An 18,037-nucleotide genomic window follows, 5' to 3' on the forward strand; every position below is an offset into this window, starting at 1 on the left:
ACACTTATTTATGCGCTCCCACCTTGAACTGGTTTGCTTAACATTGGATTTTTTGAACACTCAAAGTGTGAGATGCTAAGAAAAGATACACACATACTCACAATGGACACAAGAAGCGGCTCACCCGTGGTTATCAAACACCCCAATGGCCAGGAACAGGACACAGCTGCCACCACCAGCCGGCTGTTGCCTTCCTGGGTTACAGCACATGGCCCCACTCCACAACACACAGAACACGGCTCTGAACCCTTCCCACTAAGACTTGCTTGTTACATGAGGTGTAAAAAAGCTTTTTAGGCCTACAGGTTACCAAAAATACCTTTTCAGCAGGAAATGCCAACAGCCCTTCTCTTAGCAAACATGGAGAATGAGAATAAATTAATATATTTGAAGACTTGGACCCTATCAGTTTTTATCTTGGCTTAAGTAAGTAAACCAGTTCTTTCAATGCTTGGTCATAGTCTCCAAATCATCCTTGTCTTGTTACTCTCTTTCTGCTCTCTCCACCTCATTTACAATTCCTTTTTCTTCACTTTCTCACTGAAGTAGTTGTGAGCAGGAAGATTTTCAGTGAGTCCACAATAGCATTTGCCTCCAATCCTGTGGTGGAAGAGCATAATGCCCAGATGCACTGTAATAACACACTATAATGCCCAGATCCTTCTGGCAGCATTGAGCAGTTAGCTGTGCATTAGTGTTGCCTTGTAAATTACTTTTTTCTTTCTAGATGAAGTGACTGTACACATTTCACTGATTAAACAGTTTATACACTTATAAAGTAAATGCTGAACTGAAACCTTTACATCCGAAGTGCTTGAAATTCCACCTTAGCTTTTTATGCAATACTCTATGTTCCAGTTCAGATTTATTAAAATACTGAACAGTCCTTAACCTAAGAGAGCCCTCAGGGTCTATGCTTGACATGTCCTACTAATTTGCCAGTGAATTACTAAAAACGACTCTGAGGGCACAGAGTGATCCACAAATTCAAAGGCAAGCAAGGTCATGAACTTTACTATCTCAACAAATTCTGCATGCATGCTCTAACCCGTGAGGAATAAACTTGTGCTTATTGCAGGGCAGGAGCACACATGTACACAAGGAACCTCACGGCAGCGGCCATGCTGCCAGGTAAACAAAGACGTGAAGCTGCAGCAAGTTCTTTGCTCCTCTGCCCTTTTAGTACATCCTCATAGCCAGCTGTGCCCTTGCTTCACAACATTCTCATCTAGACCTTTTTTTTTCCCCTCCTGTACTCTGCTTCTGTGACCAGAATATGAAACTGATGCCAAGAGTCCTACTAAAATACATGACGAGTATCACTTGAGTAAATCCATCTCTGGAGTGCACCATTTTCAGCCAGCTCTCAGTAATTTCTTAGACTCCTCTGGCCAGCATTTTGGGGAGATGCTCACCCTCCAGCCTTTCAGAGAACCTAACAATTACCTTATATCTTATTTTTAAGAACTGACACATAGCTATCAAAGACATCTCGAAAACAAAAGCAGCAGCATTCCGAAAGGCACGGTCAGCTTACCTGTGTCCCACTGGCACAAGCTAGTACAGTACCAAACCACGCTGGGAAGCTGTACATGCACAACATCATGGCAGAACTCTACTAAATATTTCACTATGAACACAATTTGATTTTGCAAATAATATCTTCAAGAAGCAAACCCTGCAGTTTTTCTAACTATTTGGAGTCACAGAATTACACAGTAACTTTGGAGATAGGACAAGACCTCTGGAGATCATTTGGTACACAAAACAGGACGAGCTGGATCGGGTTGCCCAAGGCCACGCTCAGCCAAGTTCTGTCCATCTCCAAGGATGGAGTTGCCACAACTTCTCTGAGCAGCCTGTTTCGCTCTTGAGGTGAAAAATGGTTTCCTAATATCTAACTGGCATTCTCCTTGTTACACGTTGTGCTTGTTGCCTGCAGCAATAATGTGCCCATGTGAGAAGAGTCTGGCTTCATCTTCTCGATACCCACCCATTAAACAGCTAAAGAAAGAAAGACCTCCCAGCCCCCTCACACTGGTATGTTCTAGAAGGAAAAAAAAAATAAAAATAAAAATAAAAATCAGTCCTCTAAACCTCTCAATATATTTTCCACATAATGCAAGATATTAAAAATGTTTTTTAACTGTAACTGCTGAAACATTCAGAGAGACCTGTAACGTATAATCACACCAAGACCAAGAACTAAGACCACCCTTGGCTATTTAAAAACGGCTAAATAACTTAAAAGGAAAACTAGACAAAGAGATGACCCTTTTCACAATATCTCATGTAGCTGGAAAGGGATTGTATTTACAATATTTAAATGCAGTACTGTGAAACAAACAACTTGGTTCACAGGCAGTGCACCCGCTGCTGAACTGTCACTGCCTGACATCCTGTCTTATCTGCCAAATTGCTCATTAGGTTTGGCAATTTTCACCTGCGCCTCCAGTTTATATTTCAGCAGGGAATAAACATCAGTCTGCTTTAACAATCTTCTGCAGTGAGCTTCCAACCTCTTCTCAGAAAGCACGCAGGCACACACAAAAACCGCCTTGTGCACTGTACACTTCGAAAAAAATGCAGCTCAACTGATGAAATACAAGAGGAAGTTTAACTTGGGCAATAGAAAAGCAGTAAAAGAGAAAGAGCTAGATAAGAAACATAAATAAATCAACTGCTTGTATCGATGAATTGTGTTTTCACACTGCAAAACAACTTAGGGGGTATAGGCCAGTCTCATTTTTGTTTCCACATTTAGATGGGAAGATTCAATTTGACACAACCCCCTCGTGTGCAAAGTACAGGCTGTGTTTGTGCATGGGAAAAGAGAGAATCCAGATGAATATTACTTTTCCAGCTGGACCTGATCTAGCTAACCTCTCCCTTGCTGGGAGAGGAGCGATGGCGTGATCTATAAACAAACAAAAGGGGTAGCATGGCAACCAGAACAAAGAGATGAAAATCTCAGCAGGCCCTTAAGCCCCAGCCTAATGCAGGGAGAGCGCTCCGGACCCTGCGGGTGCAGGTGAGCGGGAGCAGAACGGCACAAAGTGCCGCTTCTGCCAGCAAACTGTGGAGAAACGGAGCCCAGCTTGCGAGCAAAAAGCACCGGAGATGTAAAACAAAATGTCGAAAACGCTACAAACCAATTTCAGACGGAATACTGTTTTTCATTTGTTAGAAGTAAAATATTCACCGCCAACCCTGCAATTAGCTAGAAAATTACAATAATTACAGCAATTTTGTATCCCATCTCCAATCCAATTAATAGATATATGACCTTGTCAACATGTAATAATCAGGATCTGCATCTACCACAAAACTGGATGGGTTTTATTTGCTGAATAGAACTTACACAGTAAGAAGATAATTATTTGAAATACTGAGAATACCATTTGTATGCTATGCTTCACTTCACAAGTTAGAAAGGAAATACAATAGGGATATTATTTCCATTTTCAATGTATATTTAAATGAAATTCTTGAAATAGGTATGTTTAATATGGGATAATATTACTGGACTGGGATTCTAAGCCTGTGGTATGGAACATTTAAAACTAAAATATATCTAATTGTTAATATGAAAAAAAAAAAAAGGAATTAGCTAGATAAGAGAACATATCTGATTTGTGATAACACATTTATGACAAATTGTTCCAATCATTTTATTTTTGCATACTTTGCATACATGAAGTTCAAAAGAACTACAACTCTTACCAACAGTTCTAAGAGTCTTCTTCATTTCTATAGACCTTTGTATCGCAGGGTCTCAAAGCACTTTTTGGTCATTTTAGCAATTAGTGAACTAGCTAAGTATTCCAGGTATTTTCCAGAATGACACCGAAGATAAGTGAGCTGTCCAATATATCACTGAATTTTATCTGCACTATATGATTTTGATGCACTAACATAAATGTTCTATATAATACACCAGATAATCACACTAAGGACAAAATGTATCTGTCTGCTCTACACTCTCCTAAGCTGAGAACCCAGGAGGACAGTTTTTTGGCTTGTGCATAGAAATGAAATGTGCATTTAACAATGGCGTACCCTGGTGACAGCAAAACGGAAGGGTTCTGAAATTCCAGAATACTTCTTTATTCTGGGATTAATCTTTTCCCTAATTTAATTTGGTGTTGTAAAGAAGCATAGCTATAGCTCAAAATGATACACATTCAAGCTAATTGTTGAGTATTGTTCTCTAAATTTCACAGAAAACACTCAGGTACAAATCCTCTCTAACTTACAGAGTTGTAACTTTTCCATTTGTGTTTTACCTGATGGCTTAAACACAGATTTTATCAATTAAATGAACCCCTACAGAAAAGTAATCTCTTGGGAATGATAAATAGTTGTTTCAAATGCTGCATCTCTAGGATATCAAAGGACTGACTGATAATGATTTCTGCCAAGAATCTTCTGGAATGGAGACACTGCTTCAAAACTTCAGTGAGCGAATCGATAGACACTACAGTAAGAGGGACACAACACTTTCTCCAACACAGCCTTGTTTGCATGGCTCTTTACATAACAATGAAAATTACACAGTAAATTTTGTTTGGCCGTTTTCTTTTTAATAAGCTGAAATATTCAAAGATCCTTCCTGAGCAAGAACTGTGAACTCCTACTTCATGGCTTTGAAAACTCATCTTCCCCATGTTGAAATAAACAACATAAAGCAATGTTCCTGGCTATGGTTTCTGGTTTTCAAAGTGTGTTTTTGCAACACAATAAATACATGTATCAGCAGGGGCTTTTACGGAAAGGTGACAAGCATAACCTAGCAACATCGACAGGTTCAGTAGAAAGTGCTCCTATATTTAGTTTCTTTCTACCCTTTTCTTCATTAAATGGAATAGAACTGGCAAACTGAAAATTGCACTGTGCAGCAACTGCATTTGGAAACTTTGCTGTGATTTTTCAGTGTGAGGACAATTTTAAACTGGCAGCAGAGAGGGAGTTCATGGTTCCTAAAAGCAGTTTATAAATAATTTATTATAACAGAAAGGTTTGTTTACTTGCATGCAATAAGCATTTACGCAGTTTCTCAATTTTGATCAGCTTTCAATAAGCACTGATAATGAATCATATTCCCAGCAGCATAAATGGGTAACAGCACTTGGCATCCTCGTAAATTAAGATGAAACATGTTGAGATATCGAGAACATTTACTCACTTGCACGAAGCACTGAAGGAGTGACCTCAATTTCACTTGTTGCTTGGTAAGGCTGAAAGGCGGATGCCGTGTTAGAGCCAAGCTCGCTGCCGAAAATCTCTGGGCTTTGCGTGCCTGTCGAGCTGGCGCTGGTGCCGTCACCTCCATGGTGTGGATCTTGCTCATCAAACACAGCTACGAGCTGCAAATGACAATTTAATCTACTGTTAAAAAAAACTTTCAGCAACATCAAAGTGCCATTGTAGATCAGCATTTCATTGTTTCTTTTCACCACAGAGCATGAAACATCTATCAGCAGAGACTCAGATCAATGCCTAGATCACAACATCATCAGCCCAAGGAAAGGCAGCCACTAATTGGGTAGTACAAAGGGTCAAGAGCTCTGATGGGACACAAAATCCATCACTACAAGCCGCAGAGTGAAGGGCACCAAGTCAGGAAAGGAAGGGTCGCACCTTCCACAGCAAATCGCTTCTTCCCCAGCAATGCAGAAAACTGAGTGCCAATCAATACCTGTGCCTTGGAATCTGTCACCCGTGTTTTCATACCTCCATGTGCATCATTACTACAAAGTCAAATCATGAGCAAAACCACATTTTTATAGAATAAAAACATACAACAACAAATTAATACACATTGAAAGCTACAGAAAAAAATATAAAACCACCTTAAAGGCTTATAATCATTACAAGTTATCATCTACTAATCTGCCACCTATTAATATGATTTAAGCTGTGGGCTTCCCTTGCAAAATTTCTTTCATCAAATGTATGGAGATACTTCTGTATTTGTTTGCAATCAGCTTCTGTGAGACAAGCCTAAAAACTGAAGCCCAATTTGAAACTTAGCCAAATCACTAATTTAATAAAGACTTACTAAATCTGTGTTCACCATTGCAAGGGCAACAGGAAAAACGTCACAGCGGTTTTTGGTAAATTTGAGATATTTTTTTCCAGTGTAAATGAATGTTTTTACTTGAAACAAATAATTTATCCCAATTTATTTTCAGTGATCTATTGAAGGAGAAAAGGCTAGTGCTTATATACATTTATTTTAGAACTTGATTTTCAAGATGGGTAAAAAAGTTTTATGGGTAACAGCATTATGCAGCCTGTAAATTAATCTATAATGTAATATTTGAAAGACATTTCCAAGAAAGCATTACATTCTTCTGTCCAAATTGGTAGAGTAAATGGAGCAAATCAACTTAAACCTATGCTGATCTCTGCAAATTGTTTATTTTGTTAGAACAACATTTTTAAACTTAGTATAACCTAAAGGAATCAGAGAGGTCATTTTCTTTTTTTTTTTAATTGAATTTGACATCATTTCATCCTACGTATTTTAATATTGGTCCCTTCACTCCTCTGCCTCTCACAAACATCAGTAAAAAAATTAAAAACCACAACTTCGAGAGAGGTCCTCCTTCCCCTCTACTCTGCCCTGGTGAGACCACATCTGGAATATTGTGTCCAGTTCTGGACCCCTCAGTTCAGGAAGGACAGGGAACTGCTGGAGAGAGTCCAGCGCAGGGCAACAAAGATGATGAAGGGAGTGGAGCATCTCCCATGCGAGGAAAGGCTGAGGGAGCTGGGGCTCTTTAGCTTGGAGAGGAGGAGACTGAAGGGTGACCTCATTAATGTTTACAGATATATAAAGGGTGAGTGTCACGAGGATGGAGCCAGGCTCTTCTCACTGACAACCAGTGATAGGACAAGGGGTAATGGGTACAAACTGGAACATAAAAGGTTCCACTTAAATTTGAGAAGAAACTTCTTCTCAGTGAGGGTGACAGAGCACTGGAACAGGCTGCCCAGGGGGCTTGTGGAGCCTCCTACTCTGGAGACATTCAAACCCACCTGGACACCTTCCTGTGTAACCTCATCTGGGTGTTCCTGCTCCGGCAGGCGGATTAGACTGGATGAGCTTTCGAGGTCCCTTCCAATCCCTGCCATTCTGTGATTCTGTGAACTGTAAGCCCAACTGGAAACCATTTGGGAATTCAGCTTTTAAAAGTACTTTCAGGCATTAACTTTTTTTAACAAGTAGTTTTGAAATTGCGGAGAGCAGCAAACTTCTGCCAGTAATTCCATACCTAATGCAAATTCAGAGTCTGGCATGCACCAAAGACAAAGAATGAATTCGTAACAGATAGAAAGTCCATGCTCCATCCAGTGCTATTTGAAAAGCAGAGAGTAGAAGGAAAATCGGGCTGCAGTCACAGAAAGCTACATCATGTTTTTAACATACAATTCATTATTTTAGGCTTAAGAAATCTACACCCAAGACAGCATCAAAAGAGCCATGACAACACCTAAAACGTCAGTAGTTCAAGAGTACTGGAAATTCAGTTTTCCTAACACACTGTGAAATACTAATGCTTACATAAATTGAAGCATATTTCTCAAAAGAAGCACATTTTACTCATAATGCACATTTTACTCATTATTATCTGTTTTATAACAAGTTAATTACCAATCTCCAGCAACTTAAACTAATCTTCAAGTCAAGATGTGTAAGGTCTTAGAACAAAACACAAATGCTGCGTCTAAGAATTCTAGGAATGAAACACCAAATCTTTTCCTGCTTTGCGTGGCATGTATCAAGATAAATCCCCAAATTACATTTTCTCCTCTTGAGGCTGCTTGAAAAATATTAGTGCATGCTGCTGCAAATATTTTATATCTATTATATCCGCGTAAAACGGTACGTGCACATAAGTCTCTGTATATATATGTTCTACTGTAAGTTGCCTCCAGCTTTTTGCCTATTCCAGACAGTCTACAACCTATGACTTCAGAACATCTAAAAATGAATGTTTCTCATTTCAAGCTTAGCTTTTGATCTTGTGTAGTTTTGCAGGTATTCGACATTCTGACAGCACCAAACCTTCAAAAGGTTTCAGTTCCATTAAAAAGCCTATCAAGTTGTAACAATTTTGGATATAACATGAAGAACACAAGCTATGTTAGCTTTCCCCAAACCTAATCAGCATTACATTTTATTCTACAGTAGCAGGTTATAATTCAGTTCATGTTTGTAGCAGCTCTGCTACACCAGTCAGGAAGTTTGTTGTAAAACGGCGTTACAAAGGTCCATCCACCCCTCATAACAAGCTGGAAAGTCTTTGAGACTGGAAGACTTAATGTTGGACCTTGTTTTCCAGAGCTTGGTAGGTCACTCTGTGGAAACAAGGACAGCCAAAACTTCTTCCACTGTAGTATGATTCAAGCATTAATTTCTGATTTCTCCAACATATTTTACTTTAATCGAGGGAAATTCTTTAAGGAAAGGAATTATACAATTTTGCAGCTCTGGAGGCCCAGAAATCACACCTCGGCTACCATCTTTGCAGGAGCAAGAAACAAAAGAAGAAACATCTGAAGAGACACCTCACAGCTATTTCGAGGGAAGCCACTCGAGTCGGTCGCTGGACCTATAAGAAGAACCCTCGGCAGCAGGAATGCCCAGCAATAAACACTGCCCTGTGCCAGGGAACCCAACGGGCTGGCAGAGAGACGCCAGTCATGTTTAAAGGCCAAAGAGATGTTTTTCATTTGGCAAAGCACAGAACACAGGTTACTATACCAGCTTTTATCAGCCTTCAAAGTCAATGGCAAGGCTACGGTATTTTGTTAAGCTTTAAATATCAAATTTACCAAAAGAGCAGAAAACAAAGATGACTGTCTTTTCTGGAAACAACAGCATCTTTACTGTAAGGAGGCTGCTTCTGTGTTGACTTCTTTTTTTAAAAAATAAAAAAAGAAATTATGGAAATTACCATAACCATTTACAGTGTCAGTTTTACAATGTGAGGAACGACAAACTCATATTCAGAATCACTCTGACATTACCTCCAGTACCTGACAGGAGCTTTGTCTCCTGTTCTCTGTCCATCAGTTTTAGATCTCATCACTTGCCCTGACCTGCAGAACTCATCATACCACCCATTCTTACACAGAAGGGATCACTAGAAGGGCTGAACAAACTATAACAATGCATGAAGAAATAAGAAAATAGCTATATTGTTCAACATTAGATCAATATCAGCTCTTCAAAAGACCTTCCACCAAAATTCAGTTAAAATTGTAGCCACTTGGCTTGTTTGAAACCATAAAAAAACCCCACAACTCCACAGCCAAAGACCAAATAGCGTATCAAAGACATTAATAAATAATAGTAATAGTTATTATAATAGGTCATATCCAACTCCTATTCCATGGGATTTGAATGTGAATGCAGCAAAAATGTGAAAATATTGTTAAATAGGTGACAACAGTTTTAATCACCCAGGGTAACAGGACACACTATTTGCATTTTTTAGTGTCTGATCTAAAAATCTGGAAATGGGAAATAAAATCAAGTATCAACAAAGCACTTTGTCTTCCCAAAACAAATTTAGTAAATGATAGGCTTAATTTAGACTGGCATGTTTACATTGCTAATTACAATATGGCAAAAGCAAGGGAAAGGAAGCTTCAATAGAGATCCACATTCATCAATGCGAGCTGGCACAGGAAGGATCATCAGTTGGAACAAGGTAAGAGTTTGGTCCCCATTGTTTAGGTTATACTCGTTTTTCAAGAAAAATGAAGTTTCAAATATTCAGTAGCACTTTCAAATATAAAGACAGCGGTTTTGTTCATTTCACAACTCATGGAAAGGTTCATTCCATTTCAGCAATGGAATAAGAGTCTTTGAAAGGTCAATATGAATAAATTAAAATGTTCCTATTTTAAAAATATAAATAAGCTTATATGAATTATCAACAAAAGACATGATTTTTTTTAAAAAAAAAAACAACATTCAGTGTCTGACCAACAGCAATTTTTTAAAAAGTCCAAAGAACTGCAATAAACTGAACAGTTATCCCTGTGATAAAAAGCAGACTTGTGATCCTTAGTATATTTTAAGAGGTGTTTTTTACTGCTAACATCATCTTCCAAAGACAACAAAACCAAAAAAACCACACCATAATTTAATTCTTTTTGCTAAATATACTAGCTTCATCAAGGAAATGGCTTACAAAGAAATGATTCTACAGCCTGAGATACTGAAATAAAGTTCTAGTGAGATGCCTTTGGCTTTGGGATTGTAATGCATCCAGCCCTCCACAGCACCTCTGACTGCCTTCCCACAATGCCATGCTGTACAGAATTAATTACACTCCAACCTTTAGTTCTTTTTGAAAGATGTACCAGGATGAGCTTCTCCGTTGCTCTGTCTGGGACTCAAAATATCATACAAACCAGGTTATATTTACTTAAATAAATAAAAAGCAATAAGACTGATTTATTTTAATATTGATGCAGCAGCAGTCTGCATTCCAACATTAATTATTACAATTTCTGTCTATTCTAAGGTAATTAAAAATAAGTAAACACATATGCAGTCTTAATTAATAGACGAGATTAAGTACTTGAATGCTAATTAACTGGATTAAAAAACTATTCGCACCAGCAACAGTTGTTTACATTCTCCTTAACTACTAAGACCATAGAAATTCGTCACTATCAAACTGTGCAATCACCACAAAACCAGAAATCCTCCACAGAAATTGATAAAGCTAGAAACTTTTGCTGTGTTTTTCCCTCCTTCTGACAAGTGACATTGTCAAAATATCTTTTGAATTTTGCGTTTTCCTAAGTATCTGTCCAAAATTTGTTAAATCTTTTGTAATATTTATTGATTAATTTGATACTGGCTCATATGTAGACACCAGTAATGATTTCAGACTTATTTCAACATCAGAATTACAGTTCTCATACCAGAAAGACAGCAAGCGATCTTCTTGGTTTTCACAACCTCTGCATTTCTTACCCCCTCTTTTCAAAACTGAGTGAAACTGAAATCACTTATTTTGTAATGTCTAATAGCCATTTTAAATATCTGTTTTCTTCTCACCACAAGGACACTTATCAGATCATTTCATACAAGGGCATTCCCAATTTGTTCCACTGTTCAGTGACCAATTGCTCGGTAGTTGACCCGTTGAGCAACCACAAGTGTCTGGACTCCTGGGGCTGAACCCCGCGCTTCCCCTCTCGGCCCGTACAACCACTTCCAGATGCGTGTTCCCTGTCCCAGATGCTGCTCATCTTCTCCTGCAGGATGGCCATTTGCGTAAAAAGCTGCCTTTCACACATGAGATCATTCTTCTGTTTCCAGCAGAACAGAGAGCACAGCCCTTTCGAGGCAGCTCAAGTGAGGGTGCAGCTCAACACCCACCTCCAGCACGTACCCACACTGGCAAGGGTTCTGGTTATAGAGTTATGCTTAACATGGAGAAGATCTCAAGCCCAATAACTGGACTACATAACTTTCACAGAAGACTTCAGGCCCAGAAGCAAGAGACTTTGGTGGCTCAAATGAGATTTTAATATATAAATTAGCCTTGTCAATATATCCGTATCTGTAGTAGCTACTCTAAGCATTTCCTTTAAAAGTTGATGCCAGAAGGTCAAGCCCAGCCCTGTTCTGCAGTCCCAATGTGCAGGTCTATGTATGCACACACTGATCTGCTGATGGGTGAGAGAGATTTCAACCACTCGCAGAGCATTGCCATACACTTTCAGACGTGTGCAGCCAGTATATGGAAAGAGGACATGGGCAATCACAACCATCACTGGCATCCTTTCTCCAGCAAAAAACTTCGCCAGTCTTAAGCAAGTGTGCAATGAGCACAACCAAAGCAGACTGCAAGAGTATACCAGCAGATTTCTATAGCAACTCTAGAGAGTTGGCAAAAGCATGTGTACCCAAAGCGGTCTGCATATTACTCAGTCCATATTACAATGCAGAAGTAAAGCTTACTTGTTTAATAAGGTCCAGCAGTAAACCAGATTTCAGCTAATGGCAAACTCATTTGCTTGTGAATTAACAGATTAGTATAAGAGGAAAAAAACAAGTCTAGGAAAATAGTTAAGAAGGGACTAGTCAATTACTCTTCAAATATGAAAGAAACTAAATACGAAATCAATTTGTAGTCTTTCTGATGACTGAACTGACTTTATAGCCCCATGGCAGACCCAAATACTTGTTATTCCTTGAGCTTCACTTTTCTACATGGTTCATTAAAAATCCATTTAAATATAACTACTGTTTCAATGAACTGGTAAGAAGAAATACAAGGAAAAAAAAAAAGATCACTAATAATGCACTACTCCCCACAGACATAAAAAGGTCAATTAGTAAAAGTAGCAGCCTCTAAGAGGCATTCTGTGCTATATGTACAACCTGAGTGTTCCCTCAAGAGACTTACAAACCACCCAACTTCTTAAGGAGAGAAAAAGGGCAAGGAGAGTTTCAATTTCAGACAAACTGTAACACGAACAACAAACCTTTATAATTTCAATAAAATCTTTACCTGTCTTAATTAATCAACTCCAGTCACGAAGCCAGAACTAGCTTTTCATAGCAACCTTTCTAAGTAGTGTAGCTAGAAGGAAGCCAAGCAACCAACATTCTCCTAATAACTTTACTACATTATTGCTTTTGGAAAAATGGGAAGGGCTTTTTATGGGTTACATTCTACTAGCAAATTAAGACTTTGTATTACATCTTATTTGGACTTTACAGAACCGTAAGCTCACACAGAATCATTGAATAACCAGAACTGGAATGGACTTCTGGAGATATCTGTTCTAAGCCCCTGTTCAAACCAGGGTCTGTAAGAGGAGGTCCCTCAGGGACACATCTTGTCAGGTTTTGAATAACCCTGGGGATGGAGACTCCATAATCTCTCAGACAATCATCTTTCCCCACATTTGACCACTCCTGCTTTTAAGAATTTTTTTCCCTGTATCAAGTTGAAACTTCCCTTGTTGCAATTTGTGTCTGTTGCTTCTCACACTTCTCCTGTGCACCACAGAAAAACATCTGGGTAGAGAGAGAGATGCCGATAGAGAGCAAATACAGAGAGAATGCTGTGTTTTGGGCAACCACAGGGCTGTACAGCACCCCTGAAGGCCTCCCTTCCCCTGGGATGGTCTCCAGCCCCCTAACTCATCCTGGTGACCTCTGGTGAGGCCACCATGGTAATGTCTTCTTTGTACTGAGGAGGCCAAAGTAGTCCAGAAGTAGAGGGAAGGAGTCACTTCTCTCAACCTGCTGGCTACAGGCTTGGAATACAGCCCAGGCTGGAGTTGTCCTTCTTTGTCAGAAGGGCACACTGCTGACACATTCACCAGGTTGCCCACCAAGCCCGCTCCTGCCCAGGCAGCACGTCCCCAGCCCATGCTGCTCCGTGGGGTTATTTCAGCCCAGATGTAGGACTCCACATCTGCCTTTGCTGAATATAATCTGTCCTCTCAAAACCAGATGGTATAAAATAACTACTGCTGGAAAACACATCATAGGTCTAATTGAAAGTTGTTCTCAAATTTGCTGACTAAGTAAATATTCTTCACTTTCGAAGCTCAACATCACATACCGAGTTAAATCATATTTGCAAGATCAGAACTCATCTATTGATTCAAAGGACACTTTAATGTTACAGATAGTTTTAAAATCTTGTGTTTTCATGATTCTTTAAATCTAAGAAATTATTTTGGAGTAAATACATAAGCTTTTATTAAAACATTGCTTTTGATTATTCATTTCCTGCGGCACTTTGATCTGAGAAATTCTAGAACCAATATTAAATTGCAATCTAATCTTCTCCAGTAGGAATTAAATGCAGTTTTAGGTACCATACTGTAAGTCTCCAGACTATTAAAAGTATTTAAAATATGTTTGAAATTTTAAAATATGTAAAAGATATTCGTTTAATATTATATATATTTAAAATACTTTTCCTCCCATCTCCCCTCTATTACTGAGCAACAAACTAAAAGCAAGCATGACTATGGCACCCTGGAAAGTAATTTGTGTATAGTCTGTCTGAATTGCTTTTTACTCACCCTCAATGGGTTAAGTCAGGCTGAAGTTTAGACAAAGAAATAAGACAATAACTGAGCAGTGTTAAAAGTATTATAAGTGCTATTAGAGGTAGCTGCCACTGAGCTGCCTGACAGGTTGGCTGGATTTGCTTTTTCATGACCTTAGACCTTGAATATACCAGACATATGGCTTCTGCGTAACATCCTGAATGAGCAAGACTCCAGTTGCCAGCACGCGTGTGTGGTCTGACAGACAGAACCACATACTGAGCACGTACAGAGTGATTATCCCACAAAGTCCTTCTGACATGCTCACCTGGCCAAACCTACTGCACGGACAGAGCAAGTCCAACCCAGAATTGGATGTTGGACTTAATCACCGGCTAATTTTGAAAAGGTGAAAGCCCAGGCAGTGCCACCACTGAGCTCTGTTCTCTGGGAGGACGGCGGCAGCCCCGCAAAATCCAACAAGCAGAAATGCTGCAGGTGCATCTCACTGCAACAGTGATTTGATTCACACTATGGGGTAAGAGATCCAAGAGCTTGGAACTATACACAAAACCACAATGAGGGTGTAAGAATAAAGAACATGCTCATTTCTTTTAAACGATCTTTTTTTAAATTTTGATGCTTCTCAGAAAAAATTAAGAAATTGCATTTAGACAAAAGTTTGCCTTCCTCAGTTGCTATAGCCCCTGCCATCATCGGGTACCAAAACGCTTAATTCCATGCTAGTTTGGGCTATAAGAACAGCTGGGGAAAATATCTCTGTCCTAAATTACAAAGACTTTCAATCATAGGTTATCATGGGATTTTTGTAATGGCTTGTTTCTTCGCAGACTCTTCCTTTGAAAGCACGTAGAATATAATGCTACCCTGTTATTTCCTTAAATCCTCAAATTATATGGAAAAGATTTCTTCCAAAATCCCTTTGTAAAAGCAACCCTCTTGTTCAAGACGAAGGACATACTCTGCAAAATTACCACAACATATGATTTACCATGGTATCTCCTTAGCTAATTTTGAAAAGAAATAGGAAAAAAATATATAGATATAGATGATATAGATAGAGATGATACAGATAGAGATGATATAGATAGAGATGATAGAGATAGAGATATAGAGATAGAGATAGAGAGATAGAGAGATGATAGAGAGATAGATGAGAGAGAGAGAGAGATATCTCCTGACTTTAAAGAGGTCCATGAAGAAAACATGGTGTCAGAAGAGAGAACGCTGTGGTTGGAAAGTAGCAGGGACACATATGAGCTCATGAATATGCCCAGTTTGTCCTCTCCCCTTTGGATCCCTCAGCATAAATGAATATATGTGAACCACACTGAGGACAATGTTGTTAATATTACTTTGGAACCAATTTTACATTTTCGGAGTGCACTATAAAAGTCTGCCTCCTTTTCCAAGAAGACAAGGTTCAAAAATACACCCTGATTGTTCTCCATGCAGCTGAGCTTGTGAGTATGGGAAGACTCTGCAGGTCGGCAGATTTCCAAGTCAACACCATGGACCATCCAGGAGCTCAGTGTTTGATTCCTGCCAGAGAGGTCAGCAGTTAAGCAGGGATGCTCTGCAGTAAGTAATCCAGACACTGGGGTTATTAGAGAGGCTGGTGTCACACAGCAAGATATACTGCTGAAATAAAGATGTATTAAATCTTAACAGTTGTCTCATCTGTCATTGGGAGCTGCAGCCCTTGAGAATCAAGAAAAAGGTTTCAGAAACTTTCAAAAAGACCAGGCTTTCCATTCCTCTGTTACAGGATCAAAACAGTAGCATTTAAAATCTGAGATTTTAATTTCACCTGCAGTACAAAAAGGTACCTAGTTAGTTAAAGCATAGGCCAATCTTTGCAAGCTTATTAAACTTCAAGAAAATAGATTTTGTAAAATACAGCTCTTCATTTTATATAGTGTGTGCTGTTCAGTGTAATTTGCATGCAAAAGCCAGGAGAATGTGATTAAAAATACCCATCTAGAGACACAGATGAAAAACTTCAAACATTTTCTGATTCCCTTCTGTTCCACTCATTATTTCAATACCTCACTACAACAAAGGAATAGATAACACTTGTCCTTGACATTAGCCTAAATTATCTTTGGTGTGCAATACAATACCTATTAAATTAAGCTTATTTTAAATCAATGTCAAGGTCTGTTTAAAAGGTAAAAACTCTGTGTACCTTTTGCCTTTTGTATAACACTTCCTTTTTTTCCCGCAATAAACTTTTCAGAGGTCTTAAAAACAACGAGATAGGGATGTTTTTTTTTAACTAACTTCATTATCTGGTATTAAAAAACGTCAAGGAGATAGACATTTACCCCTGGCATTTGAAAACAACAATAACAATATTCTTCATTTTATGCATAATGCCAAAAATAATCAGCACATTAGGCAAGAATTCATGCCTCACCTTCTTTAGATAATGCTCAAAAAATTCTTAAATGCAAACGAGTGATTGTTTTCTCGTGACTAACATTTTATATTATTTTAAAATGTAAGAATGGTGAAAACAATGCAACTTACACTCCATTAGGACCATCCTTACGAAATGAGGAATAGCAGGCAGCAGCCCACCAGCACCGAGCTGCTGGCAATAGACACGTATCAGGAGATCTGTGAGGGTGTCCCCTCCTGCAGCAATCCCCGGGCACAAGGGACAGGGCTCACCAGAATTGTTACCTGAACCTGTGCCAGATCAGGAGCTCTGGTCTTAACCAAAAGATGCCCATTAGATAATATTTGATAGCCTAAAATGGGAGAGGATCCCCAAACTGGCATGCTACAGTTCTTCCTAAACACTCGTAGATTTTCTACAACCAAGAGGATTGCAGGGGTCTCTGTGGTGCATCCACATGCAGCTGGACACCCATCTCCCATCCACCCCAACCTGGCAGGAGGAGACAGGGCCTGTGTTTATCTGCCACAAAATCCCAAGTTAAAGGACATAGTAACAGAGCCCCAGGGACTTTTGCTAAAACAATTTTCAAAACAGTCTGAAGCCACATTTTCAGCAATAATTTGGCAGAAAAGGCTGCAGAAAGGCATCTCACTTGTTTTCTCCCCATAAAATCACAGAAATCAGATGCCAAAATGTTGCTTTTAAAAGCTGCCTGGTGACTTTTCAAATCTGCAATTGAGCATTATAAACAAAGAGACGGGATCATAAATAGGGACTTTTGATGGAATGGTACTCCTAAGTAATTTACTACAAAAGCTCCAACAGACTCCAATCTTATTTTCAGAACTCATTTTGAAAATTAATTCCCTAAATCACTGCAAAAACTGGCACCAATGCACCTACATCACCTAGATGAAGCCAAAAAAGACTTTTAAAAAGAGACACTCAAATGAGAAATTACATTTGTATGCACCATCATTTCAAGGTAGCAAACGTCTTATATTCTTATTCTTATATTTTACCTTGCCTTCACTCCATACCCGTGCAGGCATTTTCCACCACATAACACAAATGTCTCCCAGCCAAAACCCATCAGTTGAACCTGTGGACAAGGACTGCACCCTTCCATTCTGGAGAACCCTAATTCTTCCCCATCTCCTCTGGGCTGATCTAGTCTCTTTGTTTCTCCTCTTCTCTCTCCTAGAAAAATTAAGGTTATAAAGTAGCTGGCAGTGCATACAAGGGCAGCAGGCCTGTCTCTGAAGTGTCTATATTATATTTCATAGTGAATTCAAATATTGTTGTAAGGTTATTAAAATCATTCATGATTTTATCTGTGCCAAATGGATCATTACACTGTCAACACTCATCTTTATTATGCAAAAATATGCAGAACTTAACATCTTTTGTTGAGCTGGCAAAACAGTATATTCAGTAGTAACTCTATTTTTCATTAAATTTTGCACAAGGTTAAAGCGTGTGTGAAATCTGATTACCAAAGGCTCCATTCAGAAACATCACACAAAACAAGCAATTTGACTTGTGCAACAAGAGATT

General features: G+C 39.0%; 1 protein-coding gene across 12 annotated transcripts in view; it reads right to left on the minus strand.

The window, feature by feature from the left end:
• The window catches only part of PARD3 (par-3 family cell polarity regulator), a 459,106-nt gene that overhangs the window by 302,155 nt on the left and 138,914 nt on the right, over positions 1-18,037 (minus strand). For all 12 annotated transcript variants that reach the window (XM_065830909.2, XM_065830908.2, XM_065830907.2 and 9 more), the window contains exon 3: positions 5,186-5,366. In XM_065830909.2, the coding sequence (XP_065686981.1) occupies positions 5,186-5,366 (181 nt within the window). The remainder of the gene's footprint in view (positions 1-5,185; positions 5,367-18,037) is intronic.

Source organism: Patagioenas fasciata, chromosome 2 (assembly GCF_037038585.1).
Source record: "Patagioenas fasciata isolate bPatFas1 chromosome 2, bPatFas1.hap1, whole genome shotgun sequence".
Taxonomy (NCBI): Eukaryota; Metazoa; Chordata; class Aves; order Columbiformes; family Columbidae; genus Patagioenas; species Patagioenas fasciata.